Source organism: Natrix helvetica, assembly GCF_964273705.1.
Source record: "Natrix helvetica genome assembly, chromosome: 1".
Lineage (NCBI taxonomy): Eukaryota > Metazoa > Chordata > Lepidosauria > Squamata > Natricidae > Natrix > Natrix helvetica.
The window spans coordinates 288157314-288182269 of NC_138548.1; the positions used below are offsets into that span (position 1 = coordinate 288157314).

The window sequence follows — 24956 nt, forward strand, 5'->3', positions numbered from 1 at the left end:
TTTATATTCAATTTCCTTATGTTGTACCCATGCCTATATATACCTTGTTATCATTATCCCTCCTTTATTTAACTATATCGTATATTATCCCCCCTAATATTCAAAACTTAACTATATCTAACTTAGTTCTCTCTTTTTTAATGTATTTATTCATCTTTATATATAATCCAAGACGTTTTCTAATCTTCATTTCATGGGTACCATTCAATATTCATATCCCATTATTACTTATCATGACACTACATATAGTATACATTATTATCATTATCAATTATTTGTTTAACTATATCTATTATCACTAAATTTCACTAAGTTTAGCTAGTTTTAAGTTATATTCTTCCATCTATCAACCTGTACCTTTCCAATAACGAGGCAAACTCATATCTTCTGCTGTTTGTGATATCAGTCTTCTTAGCTTCTCTTTAATCAACTTTGTATGGACTCCTCTTAGCAGCTCTTTGCTTATAAAATCTCTCATGTAATTTCGATGCCCTTCTTCTGTTTCCTCAATCAACTTATCTATAATTGTCAGTGGTGTTATCAAAACTATTGCTGAAAAGATTTCTCTCTTTAGGTCCATAAATTCTTTTATTTTTTCTTCTTCTGTATCTTGCCATCTGGAGTAAGTTTCCCCTCCATTTAATTCCTCTTTCAATATTCCACTCTTTTCATTTTCATCGAACCCATCATCATAAGTATCAGCAGTTTTAATTTCTTTATAATCATTTTCATCTTCATTTTTTTGAATTTTAACTGCCACTTTCTCCATTTGATGAACATCTTCAACTTCCCCATCATATTTTACTGTTAAATGGATTAAATCATCCAATTTCTTCTCAATCATCTTGCGTGTATTTGATAGCTTCTGTATTTCTGAAAATATCTTTTGCAGACTTAAAGCCTCTTTCTCCTGCTGTGATAGTGCCATTGTTTTCAACTATGTAAACGCTGTTATTCTAATTTAGTAGCTTTTAATCACCCTTCTCTGGTTAGAAATACCTCAAAGGAACATCTGTTTCTTCTTATCTCTCTCTGTAAACAAGCAATAAGACCTTGAGGTACCAACCGAGATAGTCCGTGGAAAAAAGTAAAGGTGTTTTGTTTCCAATACAGAAAGCCTAACTTCCGCAGTGTTAGCCCCAATGCCCCAAATTCTTTCCTTTTTAAAAAGAAAGTGTCTTTTTTGTATTTCAAGTTGAAGAGTCCAATTCTTAAATGAGTTAAAAAGAACGTCCACAGTAATGACAGATGAGAGTTTTAGACCATAGGTTACAGAGAGTAATGAAAAAAAGAAAAATATATGAAGAAAGCTTAGTCCGTTCGTTTTAAAGGTCTTACATAAATTCTGTCCGAGAAGATAGCATTGAGAAAGAAAAAAGATAACCCCCAGTCAAAAACTATTCCAAATTTAATTCCGCTGCTTATTTTTTCTGTTCTCCAATTTAAATTTATTTTAAGTTTTTTATAGGCAGTCACTCTTAAAACAATAAAATTTCCTCACCAGCTGGAAACACTTTCTCTTTCTATATCCTCCCGTTTTGGTGCCGCCCCGACTTCGTCAGCCAAATGGCTGGATTTTTTGTCACCGGCTTGAAGAATTTCTCTTGGATCAATCAGGGACTTTGTGATGTCCCTGAGATCAGTAAGACGTATTCTTCCTGTTCTGCGGGACGGTTTAGTTCCATTTGGACCCCCTCCCCCAGTGGCAAAACTGTCAACTGCGATCTCAGAGCATTGAGATTGCATGCTGTATCGTCGCGACTTCGGCCCTGCCTCTTCCAATGGAACAGTTTTCTGATATTTTATATAGTGTAGTAACAAATCATTTTAAATTCCTTATATATTGCCTACTTTATCAGACTAGTTCCACCCCTTTTAAGCATGAAAGCCAACTGGGTGACTTTGGACTATGTACTCTGTCGGCTCAATCCACTTTGCAGGGTTGTTGTCGGGAAAATTGGAGGAAGAAGTATCAAGTAAGTTTGCCACCTTAAGTTATAAAGTAATAAAAGCAGAATTTAAAAAATCAATCAAATCAAATATAATACTGGGAGGTAAATACAGTATTATGTTCACATAGTATGGATATATAAATATAATATACGTAGAGCAGTTGGAAGAGGGTTAAAAATTACTTGGAAAATATATGTCATCACATTATGGCAATATTACTATTTAGAACAATACTTCCTCAATTCCTGCTCCCTAAATTGTCTTTTAAAACTAAGATTTGTGAATATTTTTATTATAGAGTTATGGACAAGAGACTATATCAAACTCCAGTCAGACGTCTGTCATTTTTACCACACTTTCACTCCAAGTCTTTATCAGTTCATGCAGTAAATGCCACCTAGAGACCAATAAAGCACACTTATATTACCTTCATTGTAGCATTTATCATTTGAAATTAGCAAATATTTGCGAACACAATTCAGAAATCTTTCAAAAATCACTGAGTAAGTATTTCACCAATGAAGGCTTTGTAGAATATTCTTTCACGGATCTCAAAGCAGCTATTCTTGAAAAATGAATTACAATGACTGATTCTGTCACAAAATGTAAAATCATTTATCACAGACCAATGAGTGCTAATAGGCCAATTTAAAAGTGTTTTTGTGTTGGCACATACTCCAAAACACTTTTTAAATATTGAATGACAATGCTGCATATCATCAAAACAGTGGAAAATAATTGCTGTTAATGATAATCATAATTACACAATTCTACTTACCATTGCTGAAATAGACCATCTTAGTGGCCATGGCCCAATCCACAGGACTGTCTATGACTGTCAAGAGGCAGAAGACATAAATATATCAACTAGATTGGGTTCTTGACTTAAGGCATCTACGGCATCAATTCTTGCATAATTCCTCTCTATGATATATAAAGACAATGTTTGAAAGACTCATAACAGCATACAAAACTTTAATATGCTCATCTTTGACCACATAATGGCAGCCTTTTATTGTGATACATAATTTCTTGCCCCAAAATAAATTATTAAAAATTAAGTAACTATCTAAAGAAAAATATGGGTTTTTCCTCATTTATTTCTGATAGCATACGTTTATTAAATAGGTATTCACATTCAGCTGGCGAGAGGATATCCGTCCAGGAGACCCTCAACACGCAAAGAAATATTGCTTTGATGCTATTTCCCACAATAGCCCAGTCACCCTTTATGACTGTCATGGAATGAAAGGAAATCAGCTATGGAAATATCGAAAAGTAAGTAGATGTAGTTGAATCAAATGGTGTGATCACCTTGTAACATTTTGAATGACGCTTCCTTTTTTGTTTAAATAATAGAAAAAAACAAAAGTAGCTATTAATAATATGTTGTTCAGAAGAAGAGATTCAAGGAGCAAATACCGTCATAATTTCAAAAATTTAACAATATTCCTCTTTTGCAAAACATGTTTCCAAATAAAGTCTGTTGGATAATATATTGACTTTTGATATGAAACAAGTTATTTATGCAAAACTTGTTTAGGAAGCTTGTTTAAACAATAAAACAGTACATTTAGTGAGACTAATTTTAACTTTCGTCTTCAGGACAAGACACTTTATCACCCAGTAAGTGGCAGCTGCATGGACTGTAATGAAAGTGATCGAAAAATCTTCATGAACATGTGCAATCCTTCATCTCCAACACAACAATGGATATTTGAACATACAAATTCAACAGTCTTGGAAACCTTTAATAAGAATCTTGATCTTTAAAGACATTATTTATATGTAAATATTACAGTCATAATTTTTACAGGGGATATGACAATTTTTAAAAAAATAATTTTCTAAAAAATGAAAAAGGGAGAATCTCAGGAGAGAGTGACTATCAGGCCAGTCTTTACTTTGATGATGCTGCATCTGTGTGTCTGGATAATTCGTCCCCATTAGCAAGAAGTCTAGAAATCTGCATTATTATAATTATAGATTTGGAAACAGTAACAACCTGTGAAGTGTATAGAGGGACACAGCTAGAATTCAAAAATGAATTCATGTGAAAATGTCTTTTATTCAAATTTTGATTATGCAATTTCTTTCATTTTGTTTCCTTTTTCAGTTTTTAGTTAAGAAGCTGCAAGAATGAAACATCATTGAAAATTTCTAAATAACTGACATAACTAAATATCAGGAAACATGTAGATTACAGTAAAATGTCAATTAAGACAAGAATAAACTTATTAGTGTTATTCTTGCATACCATAATTTATAGTACTAGTAGCAGTAAATACTGTACATCAGAGGTCCCCAACTCCCAATTTTTGGACCGGCATTGGTCTGCGGCATGCCAGAAACTGCGGCGCAAACAAGCTAAGCCTCATCCATGGGATGCAGGCACCATGGAAAACTAGCCCCGTCCAGTCGCAGAAAAACCTACTCCATGGAACCAGTCCTTGGTGCCCAAAAGGTTGTGGGCCGCTGGTGTACATGACCAGTTACCATTTTAACTTGATGTTTGATTTTTCATGATGGGCCTAATTAAATAATATATAACAATCAGTATATGTTTACACAATGTTCACAGATATGAATGCCAGATATCTGTGATAACAGGTAGGCATTGGACAAATCATATGTGGCAGGTTTAAGAATAAAGTCAGATTGTAAGTATTAATTTCCTAAAGGAGCGATGGCGAACCTTTTTTGGCTCGCGTGCCATAAGGGGGGGAGCACAGGAGGGTTGTGCGTGGGCGTGCCGCACCCATAATGCAATGCGCGATATCCCCAGTGCGCATACGTGCATGAGGGGTGCTCCCCCCATTTTTTGCATGCTTTTTTTGCCCTCCCCAGGCTCCAGAGGCTTTATAGGAGCCTGGGAAGGGCAAAAACAGCCTCCCACACCTCTCTGGAGACTTCAGGGACATTCAGGAGGCTTCCCTGAAACCTCCAAAGGGCAAACAACGACCCTACAAGCAAACCGGAAGTCACTAAAACGGACCCTATGAGCAAACCTGGACTTCCGGTTTGCTCATAGAGCCATTTTTAGTCCTCCGGAGGCTTCAGGGAAGCCTCCTGAAGGACCCTGAGGCCTCCAGAGGGCTCAAACCGACCCTACGAGCAAACCAGAAGTCCGTTCCCAAACTTCCGGTTTGCCCTAGGGCCAGTTTTTTACGCTCCGGAGGCTTCAGGGAAGCTCCTGAAGCCTCCGGAGGGCCTCTGGGAGGGGCGGGGAGGCTCTTTTCGCCCTCCCCAGGTTCCTATGGAGTCTGGGGCGGGCAAAAAATGGCTTTTAAAAAGGCTGAACTCAACTGACAGGGCAACGCCTCGCATGCCCTGACAAATGGCTCCATATGCCTGTGGCACATGTGCCATAGGTTCACCACCCCAGTCCTAAAGTATACGCCTAATCAGGTTATAATTAGGGCCTTTACATCTAATATGGCAATACTGACAATCCATTGGAAACTGAACGGAAATTAAATCTTAAGAGGGACAGTGAAAATTTTTGATTTCTCTGCAGCAATAATATATTTGTCATTTTTTTGCCAAATAAACTGACAGATTAGTATTTCTTGATTTCTAGTAGTAATGATTCTTTTAGAACTCTTGAAAGTTTTGTTATAGTAATAGTTGACTAGTTCAGAAATGAACATTTATTTTACCGTGTTTGTAAATAATTAGTCCACATTCATATTTATTTATAATCATAAAAAACATGTTCTATAAACTTTCCAGACTGCATGTATGTCAATACTCCCTCTGGAAATTTTATCAACTAGTTACGGTAAAAATAAACATTTAACTTCCCAAATTTACTAGGACATACTATAAAGATTAATAGTCACACTATTTGACCTCAAGTAGCAAGCACACTTTACATGAGGATCAGATCTATCGGTGCTAAGTCTACAGAACAATAGTGGGTATTGCGACCGTATATTTATTCATTTATTAGACTTAAATCCTGATAAAAACTTTCCAGGAAGTTAACAATTTACACAAATATTACATTTAAAATGAAAACATAATTAAAGCTGTATGATGAAAACAATAGTATATATGCCTAATTTAGCAGTCAAAATATACTTAAAGGTCAGCCTAAGTAACAATATTTTTACCCAATGATTGAAAGGATGACTTTGGGAAAGGCAACTCCAAGCTCTGGTAACAGACATCAACAGGGCCTTTTCTAGAATTCACATCAAACATATCTCTCTTGGTGGTGGAGCGAAAGAAAATATTTATCAAAGATCTAAAAGCCAAGGAAGATTCAGAAAGAACAGTCCTTCAGAGAACCTCATTCCAAGTTGTGTAGGACTTTATAGATCATCACACAAGCACACACCACTTTTAAGCCTGGAGACAGCTTGCAAAATGATAAAATTGTTACAAAGTTGCTTTTTTATATGCTGTTCCATAAGGCATTCTAAATTATTGTAAATAGGTGGTTCCTAAGTTGCAGTGATTCAGTATAGTTTTAACTCACCATTTTGACTGTTTACCTTTTATGAAGTGAACTATCGTGGCCAGTTGTGATGCTACGTATACTTTTGGAAACCAACTACAGATCTTAATTGCAGGGAACTGTTTGTTTTGGAAAACTTTTGCATACACTTGCCCCCTTAGAGTGTCAGTAAAATTGAACATAACAGCATCATTAAAATAAAGAAGTGCCTTTTAAAATGCAAACGTACAACAAAAGCTTAAACTTGAACAATTTCCTAGTGCCTTGCTGGACAAGAGTAAAATAGGTATGAAATGTACAAGATTTATGTACTATGTGCTGTTAGTGATATTTTGAGGGTATGATTTTATTTTAAGTTCAGATTGCAAGATGGAAGGACGATGGATAATTTAGAAAACCTGAGAATCCCTGGGTTCTGACATTTCACTTCACTTACAAGTGCAAGTATTGGGAGGTATTAATCTCCACAAGACATCCTGACTATTAGTCCTAGATGGTGGCACACAAATATGAAAGTGTTAACCTCAATTTCTGCAGTGAATTTCCAAGCCTATCAAAATATAATAATTATATGTGATATTAAGCATTCTTCCCAATACCTAGTTGCCTCGAAACATGACATGGGCGGCATATAAATTTAATTACTAATAGGGCTGTGGTAAAAAAAACAAACTGTTTACATTTTCATATATGCTTGAATACTTTTTCATAGTGGTATTTCTTTTAATCATCTTTAGGATCTGATAGCTTCCATACCAGAAATGTGAATAGTACAACAAAATCTGTTTACTATACTAAGTGGTTGCTATTTATTGATATTGTCAGGCCATTTTCTGATCATATTGCTCCAGATAAAAATAATGACAAAGTCAAATACTGTAGTACTTGTAGTACTTGAGTTATGATTATTCATTTAATTGATGGTTCAAAGTTACGACAGTCTCAAAAAAAGTGACTTTCAACTTGTTCTCAAAATTATGATGCACCAGTTTCCGTGGTCACGTGATTGAAATTGAATGCTTGCCAATCACATTTACAACAGTTGCATGATCTTGTGATTGCATGACTGCGATTTGCAACCTTCACAGCTGGCTTCAACAAGGAAAGTCAATAGGGGAAACTGGATTTGCTGAACAACTGTGCGATTCACTTTGGTGACCATGTGATTCTCTGGTAATTTGCTTAACTCTTATAAAAATGGCTGGAAAATCTGGTTCAGTCATGTGATGATTTGTTTAACAACCATATTGCTTTGCAACCAAAATTCCAGTCCCAACTGTCATAAGTCAAAGGCTGTCTGTAGAAGATTAGTAGTCCATATAATTTTTTTTATCATGCAAACAGTAAATTCATTGATTTACGTTTCTATTTTGATCTTCATTTTTCTTATAGATCTACAATATAAAAATATTCACATTTGGGGGGGGGGATGTTTTATAGAACTATTCACAGAGTGCTGACATTGATATAAAATTGCTAGTTTGACATAATTTAAACTAGCATAAAGCGAGTAATTTCTCTTTAAAACAAAATCAAAATTTCTGGCTGAAGAGCTGCACAAGGTTTCTGTGTCTTGGATTATTTTTAGTGCAGTCTGATACTATGCCTCCCATTATTACTGCATATAAAATTATGCCACTAATTGTTTAGAAATTGAGGCATCCTATTCCTAAATGTCCTTAACATGCTCAAAGTACATAGACTTTTTCCAGAAATAGTATTATCTTGGTGAACAATCACAGTGAACTAGATTTTAAACAACTACTGCTGAAGGTTTTTAAATACTTTGAATTCATAACTGATCTTAAAAGAACCAAGCAAGTCTTCCCCAAGTAAGGGATTTATTTTACCTTCCTATATTGACTTCCTACAGGTGCTTTTCTCCCAGCTAGGTTTTAATCTCAGCTGGGCTCCAACATAGGAAGTAGAGCCTCCAAGGAAATATATTACAGACAGTATAAAAGATAAGTTGATTTTTTTTAACAAAATGCCTCTTTTTTTCTTATATTAAAACAGAGTACATAAATGCTTTAAATTAAGAGACACTGTTGTAGTTGTGTTTGGATAGTTAAAACAAGTTTTACAAACTTTATTTATCATTCTTAAATATCATTTTTAGATCAAGATAACCATTTTTAAAAATAGCCCAATTTGAGGTCTACTTACAATAGTATTTTTGAACTACATTCTGTTCTAAGCTCTCCAATAGATTTATCATCAATTAGAGATACCTGCACATTCTAGTAGGTAAAAGGGGTTTTAATTTGAATGAATTTAAAAGCATACAAGCATATCTTGTGGTAGGTAGAACTTTTTATCATGAAGAAAATTATATGCACTAAGTTCATAACATTCCATTATACATAACCAAAGTAAGTATAACATTAGCTCTTCCAACAATGTTATTAAGCAGCTAAAGATTTAAGGGGGAAAAAACAGGAAAAATGCAGCTCATATGTAGAAAGTCTTCAGGGATTCTAGAAGTTTCCCTCTTTGTAATGCATGCTTAACAGTTTCTTTTAAATTGGATGTTGCCACAAATTGTGTATTTATTTTGTGCATCTTGGGACAATGTCTGAAGTTGGGAGAGATCAAGGATGTCTAGCACTTTAATGTAGTATCGCTGATTAACTGGAAATCATTTGGATGTCAAGTTTAGTATTTTTACGAATTGAATGGTCTTTCTTTTATAATATATTTAAAATAAATTTTTATTGTGTCCTTTTTCTGAAAACTTGTATAAGTATTCTGTTTTGTAACAGCCAAAGCATTTGTAAAGAGAGGAGAAACCGATTACATGAAATAATACAAGTAATCCTCGCTTAACTACCATTCCTTCAGCGACTGGTAACTACAACCTTGCAACTCTCCGATGGTCATGTAATTGCAATTCAAGCACTTGGCAAGTGGCTCAAACTTATCGTTGCAGCATCCCTTGGTAACATGATTGCAATTTCCAACTTCTCTGCCACTTCCTGCAAGCAAAGTCAATGGGGAAGTCAGCAGAAATCAGAAATAACAATAACATGATATCCTCACTTAACAATCTGCAGTGATTTACACAACAATGGCAATTGGGGAACTGCCTGGGTTGCTGTTGCTTATTAATGTGGTCATATGACATTGCACTTTATGACCTCATCGCCTAGCAACCGAAATTCTTCTCCCAATTACTAGTATTAAGTGAGGACTTACCAATATTATAAACCAAAAATGCCATTTGGTCATATTGTATTGTCATCTTTAATTTGTAATAGCTATTGACCATCACCTTTATATTACATTTTTGTAAGAAATATTTGTCAAATGCTTATTTCTGTGAATTCTTTTTACAGAAAATCTTGAACATGAAAAGCAAGTTGTCCATAATCATACATCTTTATCTTACTAGGCAATCATGATAAATGTTTACTATTGGAGAAAAAAATAAAATCTTAGAGGTCTCTTTAAAATACTCTTTTTAATGGAACTTTGGGCTGAATGATCATATTAATTTTTATAAAATTTTAAAGAGTGATTTGACAGTTCCTCCCTAATAACTCTCAAACCCCTTAGTATAGGGCACACAATGTTTGCATACATTTTCATACTTTACATTTGCACAAAATTTAAATACTCATAAACATTTGCCTCCAACTGGTATGTTTTATAGGGCGGATGAAAAAGGGAATGTGATGATAAGCATGTTATGATTTAAGTTTACTTTCTTAAGTCCTAAAAAACACTGTGACCATGAACTAAAGTCCTTTTAAACTATATTATGTTACTGAGTTTGAATGTGTTCCCTTAAATACCAGAGGAAAGTTGAGATGCAATATAAAGTACTAAAACTGAAGAAGCAATGAGCAGTTATAAGAGCAATTAATGCTAAAAGATGAAAAATAGCATGGGGTACCTCAATTTATCTCCCATCTTTTGAAGCCTAGCAGGGAATAATATTTTGGATGTTTGAGTTAAAAGACTTCAAAGTAAAGGGATTATACAAGTGCCAATATTACAATTTTAAAACACTGTTTTTAAGCATTGTGTAGGTAAATATTATTACTAGAAATGAGTATAGAACACTCTCCTGAAGTAATCTGTCTAGTGAATATTTCTATGAACTCACTAGAATAGCTAAATACAACATTTAAACATTAATGACAATAGCTAAAAAAATGAGAAAAGGCTGTCTAGAGTTACATTGAAAAAAAATCTGGAAGGAGAAGAGAAAGAAAATCCAGATGTATTCATGACATGCTTAAATTAACCATGGTTTATGGAATTAACCCAGTTTTATTGCTATGCACAAAACTAGAATAATGGATTTGGTTCATGCAACTTGCTAGCTAAAATGAAATCAGCTAGTTTGTGGGTATTGTTTGAACAACTAAAGGTAGCTTCAAGTGTTTTTTCTCCGGTGGGACCTGTCTACCAGGGCAATAACTTGAAATAGATCTATACTAGTCTCCCTTTATTTCTTTATTGGTAAAACATAAATTTAACATAAAGACAGCTTCAAATATAATGCATTACAGTAGGTTTAATTAAAACATGGCTAGCGATGTTAAAGTCATTCCTAGCTTCTAGACAACATTTTAATACTCTACAGTAACTATATTAATTTTATAATTGTTAAAAGATACACAATTATCTCTTGCCTCTAATGATGTCTTGAACTGGTAAGTATCTACTCAAAAGATCCATGACCAGCAGTACAATTGACTGACGTCAGTGTTCTGGAGCCTGTAAGTTTTAGCATGTAAAGGAAAAAAGACAACCTTTACATACTGGAAGCCTGCGGTAGTTGCCAGCATGTTTGCAAGTAGGTAGTCATTTCACCATGTACAAAGAAGACATGATCTATCTCTACAGAAGAATTACTCCAAGAACAAAACCACCTTGCTCCCACTATTTTAATCCTACCAGACAGTTGCTCAATAATTGCTGGCTTCCTGCAATGTTGAGGTGGATCACTGCTAGGAAGATGAGACAGTTTTTTGCAGCAAGTCCTGATACTTTATCAGGATTTGCCTGATGTGACAATAAAGTTATTCTAAGTCTAATTCACTTTCCCCTCTACACAGAGAAAAATATAGGGAAGGTAATATTAACCAGGTTAATGCTTTTTCTTGATAGTATTGTTTTAATTTTTGAAGTAATAACTCTAAAAAAATTATTTTCCTCCTCTCAGAAGTCCAAGTTTTTTTTTAAATTATAACAGTATAAAGAAAAGTTGTATTTAATATCTAGTGCTGGTGTAAGTTTAAGATTTGTATCAAGATCATTTTTGTTATAGTGTAAATTTGCTGTGTTTGGGCCATTTGAAACTTTTTAATTAAAGATCATTTATCTTAAAACAGAATGAGGCCCTTACATATCATCCTTAATGAAAACAATATTAAAACAAAGATAGAAAAGAAGAAATGTTTTAATTGTCAAGTTTATTTTTCTTCCATTCGATCACATCTGATTCCTAGAGACTGCCTTGGCAAGTTTCTGTGGTTTTCTTGGCAAGGTTTCAGAAGTGATCTGCCATTGCTTTCTGAGAGAAAGTGACTGACCCAAGGTCACCCTCAAGGGTGAGTGCCTTAATCCCTAAATCAAATTGGCTCTCCATGTGGGGTGGAGATAGGGATTGGTACAATTATCTAAATTATTAATTGTTTTTCATACAACAGGACAGCCCAGCTTTTGGTGAAGATGTCTGGATACTGCTAAGATGGCAGCATTTCTTTAAACGAGCTATTCAGGCTATTTTGTTTCCAATGTCACATCATTCTTATAAGTGGTTAATTTAGTCATATTCCTTATGGATGCATGAAAAATAATTGTATTGGCTTGTGATTTTATGTTTCACATCATAAACTGCAATGTAGCACTTCCAAGCTTATTAGGACAATAAATGGATCCTTGGGTAATAATCCAAAGGTATATAATATAGGGGTCCTAACATCTATTCCTAGCCTGAAATACAAGAACAAGGATAAAAAGATAATTTGTATTAGGCATAGGTGCACATGCTGTAACTGTCTCCTTATGAAGCAATGTCATGTTGGGGAATGGGATTCCTTGTTGTGCCACATTAGCTCTGGAAAATACATAAGATCACGCTGACATGTCAAGATATTTTGAGACAGACATGAGAGGCTGTCTGGTGCTTCATATCCCCCTGCACATGCACATTATGTGCACATTCCTGGTTGGAAAGGATTAGTATCTATTATGGGTATTTTGCAGGACAAATGCACTCATCTCTATCTCAATAATGCAAGTCCAAATAATGTAAACTGTGTTTGCTGGTCCACTTTTATAAAGTCAGTAGAATAACGTGGGAAGGGAACACACATGGGGCCAAGAAATGTGTAGAATTTTGACATGATCTAGCTCTCTTGTTTTGTTGCATTTGACAAGGTAAAAAGCACAACTCCTGAACCCATTGAAGAACTTCAAATTCATCAAATATCTGGTAGAGCTGTAGGCTTTTGATTAGCTGCACGCAGCTTTCTTTGCTGGAAAGAATGGGATAGAAATATAGCAGAAGACAGTGCTCAGATTCTGAGAGAGCGAGAGGGAATGCTCACAAGTTTGGAATGGCTACGGAATTAGTGGACCACAAAATTAGTGGGCCAGAGGAATGCCGTCGATATAGTTTACTTGGACTTCAGTAAGGCTTTTGATAAGGTAGACTATAACCTACTACTAGATAAAGTAGAAGAATGTGGGTTAGACAGCATCACCACCAGATGGATTCGTAACTGGCTGACCAACCGCACTCAACGTGTAGTTCTCAATGGAACTGCATCTACATGGATGGAAGTATGCAGTGGAGTACCCCAAGGCTCTGTTTTAGGCCCAGTACTCTTCAACATCTTCATCAATGATTTGGATGAGGGAATAAATGGAGAACTCATCAAATTTGCAGATGGTACCAAGCTGGCAGGAATAGCCAACACTCCAGAAGATAGGCTTAAGATACAGAAGGATCTGGACAAACTTGAACATTGGGCACTATCTAATAAAATGAAATTCAATGGTGAAAAGAGTAAGGTTCTACATTTAGGCAACAAAAATGGAATGCACAGGTACAGTATAGGTGATACCTTGCTCAGTAGTAGTAACTGTGAAAGGGATCTTGGAGTCCTAGTGGACAACCATTTAAATATGAGCCAGCAGTGTGCAGCAGCTGCCAAAAAAGCCAACACAGTTCTAGGCTGCATCAACAGAGGGATAGAATCAAGATCACGTGAAGTGTTAATACCACTTTATAATGCCTTGGTAAGGCCACACTTGGAATACTGCATTCAGTTCTGGTCGCCACAATGTAAAAAAGATGTGGAGACTCTAGAAAGAGTGCAGAGAAGAGCAACAAAGATGATTAGGGGACTGGAGACTAAAACATATGAAGAACGGTTGCAGGAACTGGGTATGTTTAGTTTAAGAGAAAGAAGGACTAGGGGAGACATGATAGCATTGTTCCAATATCTCAGAGGTTGCCACAAAGAAGAGGGAGTCAAACTATTCTCCAAAGCACCTGAGGGTAGAAGAAGAAGCAATGGGTGGAAACTAATCAAGGAGAGAAGCAACTTACAACTGAGGAGAAACTTCCTGACAGTGAGAACAATTAATCAGTGGAACAGCTGGCCTCCAGAAGTTGTGAATGCCCCAACACTGGAAGTCTTTAAGAAGATGTTGGATAGCTATTTGTCTGAAATGGTATAGGGTTTCCTGCCTAGGCAGGGGGTTGGACTAGAAGACCTCCAAGGTCCCTTCCAACTCTACTATTGTATTATTGTAAATAAATTGGAATACCAAACTGTTCCATCTAATTTTACACATTTTGAAAGGATCTGGGCTGCTGTTAGCTAAGAGGACAAACACAGGTGGAACAGCAAAGGATGACCTAAGGCTGCCTTACACATGTACTAAAAGATGAAGGCAACATCATGTGGAAGTCAGAGGTGGCCAAGATACATATGTGGCAGGATTATGAGCAATAAATAGAGGGCTTTTCCAGATGAACAGCTGCTAGCTTTCATAAATAATGAGTGTCCAACCTTTTGGCTTGTCTGGGATGCCATGAAGAACAAGAATTGTTTTGGGCTGCATATAAAATGTATAATAATGTGATAATATATAGATTATATGTGTGTTATATATAGGTATATTATTATTATTATATGTGATAAAAAATGAGACCCAGTTTGGTCTAGTGATTAAGGTACCAGAGTAGAAATAACAGGCCATGAATGGACCTGCGTTAGCCATGAAAGCCAGCTGATGACTCTGGGCCAGTCACTCTCTCAGCCCAACCTACCTCACAGGGTTGCTGTTAAGGGGAAAATGAGAGGAGGAAAGTGTGTGAGTTATGGTCAATGCCTTGAGCTATTTGTAAATATAAAGTCAGGTACAAATAAATAATGTTAAGATATTGTGGGCCTCATTGCGATCCAGCGCTGCATGAGACCCATGGGCCACTAATTGGACACTCCTTGCTTAAAGATAAATATGCTGCATAGTTTTCTTCCTTAACAGATTTTTTTCAGGCAGAAAGAAACATGGGATATAACTAAAGGTTACAAACAAACAAAAAAGGTCTAGATCTGTAGAATTCTGTAAAGTTTCAGTTAAAAGCCTCTTAAGAAGTAAAACAAGATTTAAGTTACTTTTGGCTCCAGGTTTCTCTTGACTACTCAAAAAGTAAAGCAAATTTTCATTATTTACATTCCATCAAGGGGGATGAGCACTCTGGTGATCTACTAATTGTTCATTTATAAGTAGCATATACTATGAAAAGTGACCTTGGGGCCAACTGGGCAATTGTGCATAGCTCAGCGCGTGGCAGCCAGAGCAGATGTATTGCTGACAAAAACATATTCAACAAAATTGCCCAAGCATCACTGCATTCTGTTGTGGAGTAAATTCCAATAATCAGCGATTCAACCTAAGAGCAGCATAATTAACCCTTTTATGGCTCCAGTGTCATGGCATCTTCAATAGACTAACCCAGCTTGTGCAATAGGGACCCACATGCCTGCACTTCTAGGCCGAAAAATAGTAAGGTAAAAACGTCCAGAGATCCCTGTATATGAAGAGTCTCAGTCATCCAGGTCATGGTTGTCCCAAAGGTGCTTTTTCAAGAGGCAACTGGACTTTCTGGTTTTCTTTGACTTCTCTTCTTTCACTTCTCTTGTCTTCTTTCACTTTTCATCCAAGAAACTTCTTCAGCTCTGGCTGTATGGTGGGGAATGGAAGGATTTATATTCCTTGCAGACAGTTGGAAGTTTAGAGATTCAGTCAGAGCTGAAGAAACTTCTTGGATGAGAAGCGAAACGTCTTCAAAGAAAAATCAGAAAGTCCAGTTACCTCTTCAAAAAGCATCTTTGGGGCTTCCAGAGATCTACCTGCTTCCCAGTTTATTTCTCAGAAGAATTTGTATCACACGATCTTTGCCTCAAAAATCCGTAGGAGCTGCAACCCGGACGTCCACTACCTTTTGCAATGGAGTCTCTATGGGATAGAGGAAGCTCCCGGCCTTCATTTTACCCCGGTTCTCTGGGACCGTCCATGCCGCCGCGCACCTTCCCTCTACCCTTTTGGTTTCCCGGTTTCTCTTTCCACCCCGGGATCTCGCCGCTGCCCCTTCACGGGTAGGGCTGCGTTCCGATCATGCGGAGGGGACGCTCTATGAGTTTGCAGCAACCAGACAAGCAAAAGGCGGCCCAAGCAGGACCCAAAGCACTCCTGGTCAAAAGTCCACTTCAACGACGACGCCCGAGCTCCGCAACGCAGTTCCGCCTTTGAGGTGCACGAGAGCCGCTGGCTTTCGAACGCTCAACCGTGGCCCGCCCCGCCCTCTCGCTAACGGTCTCCCGCGTGTCGCTGCAGAAGTTGGCTCCGGAGCTCCGGAGCCGCCCGCCCGCCTCCTCCGAACTCCCACACCGCTTTCCCAGCCCGTTCCTGAGCACGGACTTCAAACGCTCTCCGGCTGCCTCCCCTCGCGCAGGAAGGAGCTTATCGGCACGAGCAGCTACCTCAGCCAATGCCTGGTCTGAGCGGGAGCCCAAGCCCCGCCTCTCGAGCCGCACTAGCCACTGGCTGCCCGGGGGCGGGACTTCCGCTTGGAGGCGAAAGAGGCGGAGCGGACAGGTTTTGTGTTTGAGGGAGTGGGAAAGGGACGACCGAGGCGGGCGAGGGAACGAGTCGGTGCAGGCGGTGGACTCCGTGGCCTGGTGGCCTCTCCGGCAGCTCAGGAGCGACGGGTCGCGTACGCCCGACGAGCTCCGCGGAAGGGGCCGGCAGCTGGGCACAACCATCCGTACCGGGCTGCCGGCTCCGGGGACTGTGACCTAGGCAGCCAAAGGGACGTGGTCCTCGGTCGGCTGCCGGGCGGCGGGTCGGGAGGCCGTGAGGAGGCGAGGAGTGGGACCCTCCCTGCTTTCGCCGCCTCTCGGGGGGGTTGCTTGCGAGGCTGGGGTCCCCACCGGGTCGGGGCAGACGGAGCGCGTCTGCGGGCTGAAGCGGGAAAGCGATTCCTCGGGGAGGCGAGGGAAGCCGCCACCCCGAAGGACCGCTTCCGGGGGGCCCTGGGCGGGATGGCGGCGTGAGGGGCTCCTCGGGGCCCCTGGGAAAGCCGCCTGGCGGAGGAGGCGGCCAAAGCCAGCGTTGCTTTGACGGCTGCCCTCCAGATGTTTCCTTAAAAGCCCGCCGAGTCCAGATTGGGATAGGCCGGGCGGAGAGGGAAGGGCGGAGGCTGGCGAGCGCAAAGGCTGGCGAAGTTGGTCTTTCGTCGACCGAGGCCGGCGGGAGGCTGCGATGAATGGTTTCAGCACAGAGGAAGATAGCCGGGATGGTCCTCCTACCACCCCTTTTTACGGACAAAGTTGTTGCCTTATCGACGACGGGGATCGTTGTGTCCGCCCGGCTGGCAATGCCTCCTTCAGCAAGAGGATCCAAAAGAGCATCTCTCAGAAAAAGCTGAAACTGGAAATTGACAAAAGTGTAAGTGGCAACCGCAGAAGCTTTACCAGGGCATGTGTGTGTGTGTGTGTGTGTGTGTGTGTGTGTGTGTGTGTGTGTGCAATTGTGCACCGAACCTGTCTCTTCTGTTGTTATAATAGTGCTGCTGTATTACATGGCTCTAAAATTTTAAGAGCAGCATTTTTTATCGAATTCTGCTGGGCTGCTGCGAGAATTCCCAGCGTCAGCAAAGCAATATTTTCCTATGCTGGGAAAAGGTGTTAGGAACAATCTGAATGATGCAGCATTAAAATGAAAGTATGTTGGTTTATGATCCTAGTAAAGAAGCGGGTGTAAATAGAGATGTGCCTGAAACGCACCACCATTAAAATCCGATTATATTTTTAGAGAACTGTGTTATTTTTTTACAGAGCAAAATGATTGTCTTACATATAAACGTAATAGCAATAGTATCAAAGTTAATCTCTTTTTCATTCAGGACTGAAGTGACAAAAATAGCACAAAGCCGCAGCAGGTGGCAGCATCTAGCTGGTTTGAATAAAGCTAAGCAGGACTGAGAATGATAAATATTTGGATGGGAGACTACCTGGAAATTCTAGGGTGCGTGATGGTAAAAAGACTTGGTGGGGAAAAGGAAATAGAAGCTTCATATTGTTGGGAGGAAAGTGCATGGATTGCAGCTGTTGTTGAACTGTACTTAAGGCATGATTGGGAAAGGCAAGACGCTGATATCATTATCTATAAAAATATACTAGAAGTATTTTAGAGACTAGTTATTTATGACTTGTAATTTAAGAATAGAGAAAACGTTTGCTTTGTAATCAATAGCCATCACTATGTATCTGCTATCTCATATTTCAGATGCTAATATTAATAAAGAACTTAATATATATATTTGTAAGTTAACCCATAAAATGTCCAGCTAAAGAGTTCAGAATGTTGTTTCATTTATTAGATGTATATGCTGCTTTTCATTTTCAGGGTAATGCACATATGTGCTTCTGTGTCTAAGGGTAGACTAAAACCAAAGTTCCTTTGACATCTTAATTGCTGTACTATATTGTTAGTAGTCTTGAAATAATTCACTTAAAAACTGTCAAATCTCCAGTAGTGAACTGCAATCAAATTGAAAGCAGCAAGCATGTTTCTTGGCTGGCATCAAACAAATTAACGTGTTGCCAACCAATTGTTACTGTGCCATCTGTCACATTAGGCATTTTTAACTCACACATTATATGTAGTAGTAACGATTGTTTGTATTCATACAGATTATATATTAGGATTTGTCAACAAAGCACAATCCAAATTAAACCTGACTTCATTGAGGAATTAAAGGAGTGGAAGGCATTTTTTCTAGGTCTCTTTTAATGTACTTTACTTAAACGTTCTAAATTAAAACTTGCAATGAGATTACTTCCAGGCAGTTTCCCCTCCACACTACATAAAAAATCCATAAAGTATCAGTAGATGTCTAGCAAGACTGTTTCTGTTACCTATTAGGTAGTCTATAGTTAACGCTTTTAACCGGAATCAAATATAATGAGAAGTATAAACTTTAATGATTTCATTTCTTTCAACACAATTACTGCCAAAGAAAATATGAAAGCAATAATGGAAAAGGTTAACTATTTTTTCTGAAGAGAAATATATCCAAAATAGTCCTAGTTAATTGTCTACTAAATTAGTTATTTTAATTAAGCTAGTACTCACTCCATTAGATACATTCCATTAGTATACTAACTGTAAGGCTCCGGAAATAGGTTTTGTGACTAGAAGTTTCTGCTGCATCATTCAATCCCTTTCATGCATACAACAACTACCATCTTATAATTCTGCAATATTCTGCCAAGTTCATGTGTATATATATATATATATATATTAATTACTAAAATGCTTGTGTCTATGATTGGGTAAAACAGTATATCTTGTACCAAGATACTTCAAATGAGCTAACTTATAGAATGCATTCAGGATCTATGATTCCTGTGGAATTGAAATTTGGCTAATTTTATAAAGCATTTTATGACCTAAAATTATCATAAAGTATTTAATGACAATACAATATGTCAAAGCATATCCTATAGTCAACTCCTAATGTTTGACTGCGCTGTATAGATCAAAATGGGTTACTTTCAAGGCAGATATATCACTGAATGTCTCCCTGAATTTAAAAGAATTTTCATTCATATAAGAATCTCTGCCATTGGTGAATGCATCAAGAAATCTGGTAAGGTACTGTAGTATCTGTGAAGTGATGCGCCAAGGGGTCACAGGTTGTTTACTAAATGTGTATTATGTGTTGCGCGTGTGTAAGGGGAAAAAACACCATAATTCAGGAACAATCAGATTCCTTTATCAATGGACAATGATCCCCGGGAAGTGTTGGCTTATTTATTAATTTATACCCCAACTTAATCCAACAATTCTTAACAGCTTATAGGAAGTATCCAAGCCTAGAGCTAATAATAACTGGAATTTATCACAGTTCAATACTGGATAGCAATATTGTTATCCCCAACTTTTTCATGCCTCCCTAAATTTCTTTCATAATAGTTCCTTATAAGGGTTTTGGGGGAGGCTTGTTAACTCTATTAAATTCTAACATACTTGATTTTTTTATTTCAAAATTTGATTTTAAGGGATTTTATGATTATTAGCAGCTTGTCTACAGCAAGCTGAGATTAAAAGAAAATGAAAAAATATGTTTTGTGATGTCACAGTGTACTTTTCTCCTCTTTCTTACTTGTAAGTATATCATTACATAAGGGCAAAAAAAATTTTTTGTTTATTTGTTCATATCCTGCCTTCATTATTTTTACAAATAACTCAAGGCGGTAAACATATCCAACACATCTATCTCCTCCAATTTTCTTCACAACAACTGGATGTGAGTTGGGCTGAGAAAGTGTGACACAAAATGAATCAAAACTGAAAAAATCAAGTAGCTCTTCTTCTGTCATACCTTTTTGATGAGCAATGGCTCTTAAATGAACATATGAAAACCTTTTTTTCAAAAGGAGCTCAAATTCGTAGCACTGAAAGTTCTCAGATTTTCTTTTGTTCTTTTTACTGTTGTAAGCATTGTGCTATTTAATATTTTTCTTGTTTAATTTTAGGTAAGACACTTATATATATGTGATTTCCACAAGAACTTCATTCAAAGTGTCCGAAATAAAAGGAAAAGAAAAACCAGTGATGATGGGGGAGACTCTCCAGAGCATGAAATAGATGTTCCAGAGGTGAATTATATAATAAAATTGAGATTTACTGTTCAGATTATATTTTTGTAAATTTAATTACACTTCCTAAAAGCAGCATAATATTTATTACAATTGTACTCTAATGATTAGTGCTCAGAACATTCTGATTTCATACAATTTTAAACATATAAATCACATTGGGGCAGTATATGAGCTGCAATGGCACAGTGGTTAGAGTGCAGTACTGCAGACTACTGCTGACTCCCAGCTGACTGCAATTTGGCAGTTCGAATCCCACCAGGCTCAAGGTTGACTCGGCCTTCCATCCTTCCGAGGTCAGTAAAATGAGAACCCAGATTGTTGGGGGCAATATGCTGACTATGTAAACCTCTTAGGGCTGGAAAGCACTGTAAATCGGTATACAAGTCTAAGAGCTATTGCTATATCTTTTTTCCATAACACAAACTTTGAATAGTGTAAATCATGAATTCAGAAGCGTTCACAATTTTTGGTCACAATTCAGGCCTGAATTAAGACACCTAGAAAATGGAGCAATTTTGGATACAGCAGATTAAAACTGTCTTGATACTGTCTCTGAATTGCTTTAACTTTCCACTGGTTATCTGCTCAAGAACAGCCACAGCAGCTATCTGCTAATTTCTATCTTCCCTTATAAAGGAACCCTAAGTTATCACATTGATGATCATTACTATATCTTGAATAAACATGAAGAGTTTGAGCAAGTCCTTAACTTTTATTTGTCCTGAATCTCTCACTACTCAGCATCTATCTGTGTCATGTTTACATCATGTAACTTTAGCAAGTCCTCTTTCTTTGCTTTTTTAATGTTACAAATCACTTAATCTGATTGTCCCTTTCTCCCAATTTTCAGTTCTACAATTTTTTGAGGTATTAACATATTGTGCAAATACTTGCTTTCATTCTCTTAAGTTCATAGCATTCAAAATTCTGAAGAAAAACTTAACAAAGACACTTATATGATGCTGAAAACATGTTACATGTTGTATACATGTAATCATCTACAAATTTCCTAGTACAAATAAGTATTTAGGAATTTCAAAGTAAGAGGGTTTTTCATATCTTGCTTTTTCTGCATAATTTTTAGGAATGCAGTGCTTTTAAAGAAAAGGTGTGTTGAAGCACATTACATCACTAAAGTTGCCCCTGCAATTTTTTTAAAACACCTGCATTGTCCTCCTTGGGTCACATGGCTATCCTATCACATAACCCTGGAAAAAGATCAACATGTGCAACTTTATATACATTGTAAAGAAGCTTTTTGCTATTAAAATGCAACGCATTATAGAGGTTTAACTCTTTTCAGTTGTCAAACTAAATATATATATTTTCATTTGCCACTTTTTAGGTTGACTTGTTTCAGCTTCAAGTAAACACTTTGCGCCGTTACAAAAGACATTACAAATTACAAACCAGACCTGGTCTCAATAAAGCTCAGTTGGCAGAAGTAAGTCAGTGAAAACTTTATGATTTCCATATGCATTTTCCTTCTAGAAAAATATTTTTATTTTAAAAAATTATTTGTTTTTTTCAGACTGTCAGTCGTCACTTCAGGAACATCCCAGTGAATGAAAAAGAAACTCTTGCTTACTTTATCTACATGGTAAAAAGCAACAAGAGCAGATTGGATCAGAAAACAGAAAGCAGTAAACTGGAATGAAAGTTAGGTAGACTATGGACTCAGACAAGTGTAATATTAACAAAAACATCAGGTGCATTATAAATACTTTTTTAAAAAATAAGATTTTTTTTTGTAAATTAAAATATACATAAGAAAACAAAGCAAAGTTGATCCCCATATTATAATAATTTCAAAATGTGTATGAAAACCTTTGCAGTTTCAAAGCCTGGTCTTTAACTTGAAGGAAAGATTAAAACAAACTCAAGAAGCCCAAAGCAATGACTGTTTAAGAAATTGACTTATGTTACAGATTGTAACATAAACTATGCATGAATTTGGCATTCTTGAATAGAATCATATCATACTCACATAGTATTTAAAGGCACAGACCAGTTAAACTTCTAAATTCTCATTTAAACCACATAAAATTACTTGTTTTGAGACTAAATATCTCAGATTTTCATGGGTGCTAAAAATTTCTAATGCTAGCTTTTTTGCATATATGATCAGTTTTTATATTGAAACATAGAAATTGTCTAGCATAACTCATTCATTAATATTTATTAGAATGTCATGACTACACAAATTCTAATGTGTTAAATGTGTTTTTCAAACAAACTATTGAATAGAGAGCAGTTGCCACAGATTCATGCTATTTCCTGTTTTTTTAATACACACACACACACACACACACAAATTGAAGCTATAAATAATTTCAAGTTACTATGAGCTCTTTTTAAGTAATTGGAATCTCAGTCTAGTCCTGATGAGGCTGCAAAGCAAACACTTTACAGTAATAATTAATAAAGTTGGCAGTGGCTTCAATTTATCTTCATTTTGATAGTGAGAACAAATGCCATGTCGAGCCATTTATTTGTTCTAGGTATCATGTTTTAAAATGCAGAGTAACTATAAGGTTCTCTTTGTCTTTGCCCATAGTCCAGATAATCACTGTGCACACACAAAGCTTGTTCTTCATTTACTTATGTGGGGAAAGTGACATTATAGTCTACTCTAAATGGTTCTTCCTATAAGTCCTATTCTGCTTGGAGTTTAACATCTTTTTGGTCTTTTACTCCCATATTTTGTAATGCCAAAAGGCATAAATGCATTTTAAAATGCCCTGTAGGTTACCTTATATAGTAAACATTCTGGATCAGTTTGACATTATTCAGCAGTTGTCTAAAGTAAGGCATAGAACTACACTACATTAGCAGTTTTCACATTACGTTTACTATTAATATTGAATTAAGGACCTCTTAGTTCTTTCCTGCTGTCCTAAAAAAACATTTTTCAAAATTTTGTAAAAATATTTAAAAACATTTTTTAAGTTCAAATAAAGATAAAATGTTGTTCTATAAGGTGCTAGGAGACAAACTTTGGTAGTTTTTTCCCCAAAATTTAATGATGTGAAAACCTACAATGTACATCTCAGCAAATGCAAAAGTTCATTTATATAGCCATGTTTTATTTTTGTTGCAAATAGATCACCAATTTATGTTACTCCAATTAACTGAATGCCACTTTAAAAGTTGATATTTTCATCTACTTCAGTTTCATCATACAATATGTCCTTTTAATGTACATTTTAAATTTAAAAATACATGGATATATAATGAAAACTAAAATATTTCAGAGTGCTGCTTTGCATTTTAAAGTTCACCAAGTCCCACTGTTTCCTTCCCTGAAATGCTAAACCAGAAATCAAATATACTAAATGATTTTTATAACTGAATGCATAACAAAATTGTATTTGAATATTTGTAACTTCAATATTCGCATTAGGAATACAATGACAATGACATAATTTCTCAACAGAGATTGGCATCCTATGACCACCTTTTAGTTTTATATTGTTAGGAGTTGTAATGCAAATAACAAAGTTTCAGCAACTAAATTACTACAGAAAATTGCAACAACTAGCTGTTTACACAAGTAATCAGTTCAATAGTTGCTTTGGAGATCAGCTTAAGTAAAGTATTTTCCTAAATCACATAACAAGGTTTGCTGTCATACTTTATAAAAACAAAAGATTTTATGAGGAAATTGAGGACTTTCATGTAAGATGTTAAGAATAACTGATATTAGAATCCTTGAGCCGTGTCTTTTAGATATATCTTTATTTGCCTTACTTTCAGCTAGACCAAGTATTGTACAAATGTCTTGGCACAAGGAAAGGGCCGTTAGTTTTTCATGACATTTAGTGTTAGAGGTTGATTTTAACAACATATAATTGTGTGTGTGTGTGTTTGTTTGTTTTCAGGGAGTTGCCTGTGATTCTTGAACATCTAGTATTGCATCACCAAAAACACCATCATGCAGTTCAAAATAATGGCAAATTATGCTGCATGCCATTTAAGGAAACTTTCAAATTCCTAGTGGTTTTAATAAAACCTTGATCATCATTTTGAGCTTCAGAGGATTTGAATCCTAAAACAGTATCTAACATTAATAGTATATATGAAAAAGGAGTCAGATTGGCATGCTTATTCATAGAAACTGGTGGGTAGTATTTTATTGACTCGTTAAACATCAATTTTACATTGGATTTAAGCTACTAAATAATAAACCTTGGCCTGGGAGTGACTTCCCACATTGTCTAGTTGTTGTAGATAATACTGCTGACTATAGCAGTACTTAATAAAGCTCACTCAAAACCAAAGGCCTTCAAACCCACTGAAAGCTAACAGACGATTTATACTTGTTAAATGGGCTTTGCATC

The 24956-nt window shown here is 36.7% G+C and overlaps 2 protein-coding genes across 4 annotated transcripts in view; both read left to right on the forward strand.

The window, feature by feature from the left end:
* The window catches only part of GALNT10 (polypeptide N-acetylgalactosaminyltransferase 10), an 87328-nt gene extending 78179 nt beyond the window's left edge, over positions 1 to 9149 (forward strand). For all 3 annotated transcript variants that reach the window (XM_081934957.1, XM_081934959.1, XM_081934958.1), the window contains exons 11-12: positions 3082 to 3231; positions 3559 to 9149. In XM_081934957.1, coding sequence (XP_081791083.1) covers positions 3082 to 3231; positions 3559 to 3726 — 318 coding nt within the window. In that variant the 3' untranslated portion in view covers positions 3727 to 9149. The remainder of the gene's footprint in view (positions 1 to 3081; positions 3232 to 3558) is intronic.
* Positions 9150 to 16526: 7377 nt separating this feature from the next.
* SAP30L (SAP30 like) lies at positions 16527 to 23599 on the forward strand. The gene is made up of 4 exons (XM_081934967.1): positions 16527 to 17395; positions 20491 to 20613; positions 21962 to 22060; positions 22148 to 23599. The coding sequence occupies exons 1-4, from the start codon at positions 17210 to 17212 to the stop codon at positions 22271 to 22273; spliced, it is 534 nt and encodes a 177-aa protein (XP_081791093.1). The 5' UTR covers positions 16527 to 17209; the 3' UTR covers positions 22274 to 23599.
* The last annotated feature ends 1357 nt before the right edge of the window (positions 23600 to 24956 follow it).

Coding starts and splice junctions, on each gene's coding strand:
- SAP30L (XM_081934967.1), top strand. CDS start 17,210: ATGAATGGTTTCAGCACAGAGGAAGATAGCCGGGATGGTCCTCCTACC. Junction 17,396..20,490: donor AACTGGAAATTGACAAAAGT/GTAAGTGGCAAC, acceptor GTTTAATTTTAG/GTAAGACACTTATATATATG. Junction 22,061..22,147: donor ATAAAGCTCAGTTGGCAGAA/GTAAGTCAGTGA, acceptor TGTTTTTTTCAG/ACTGTCAGTCGTCACTTCAG.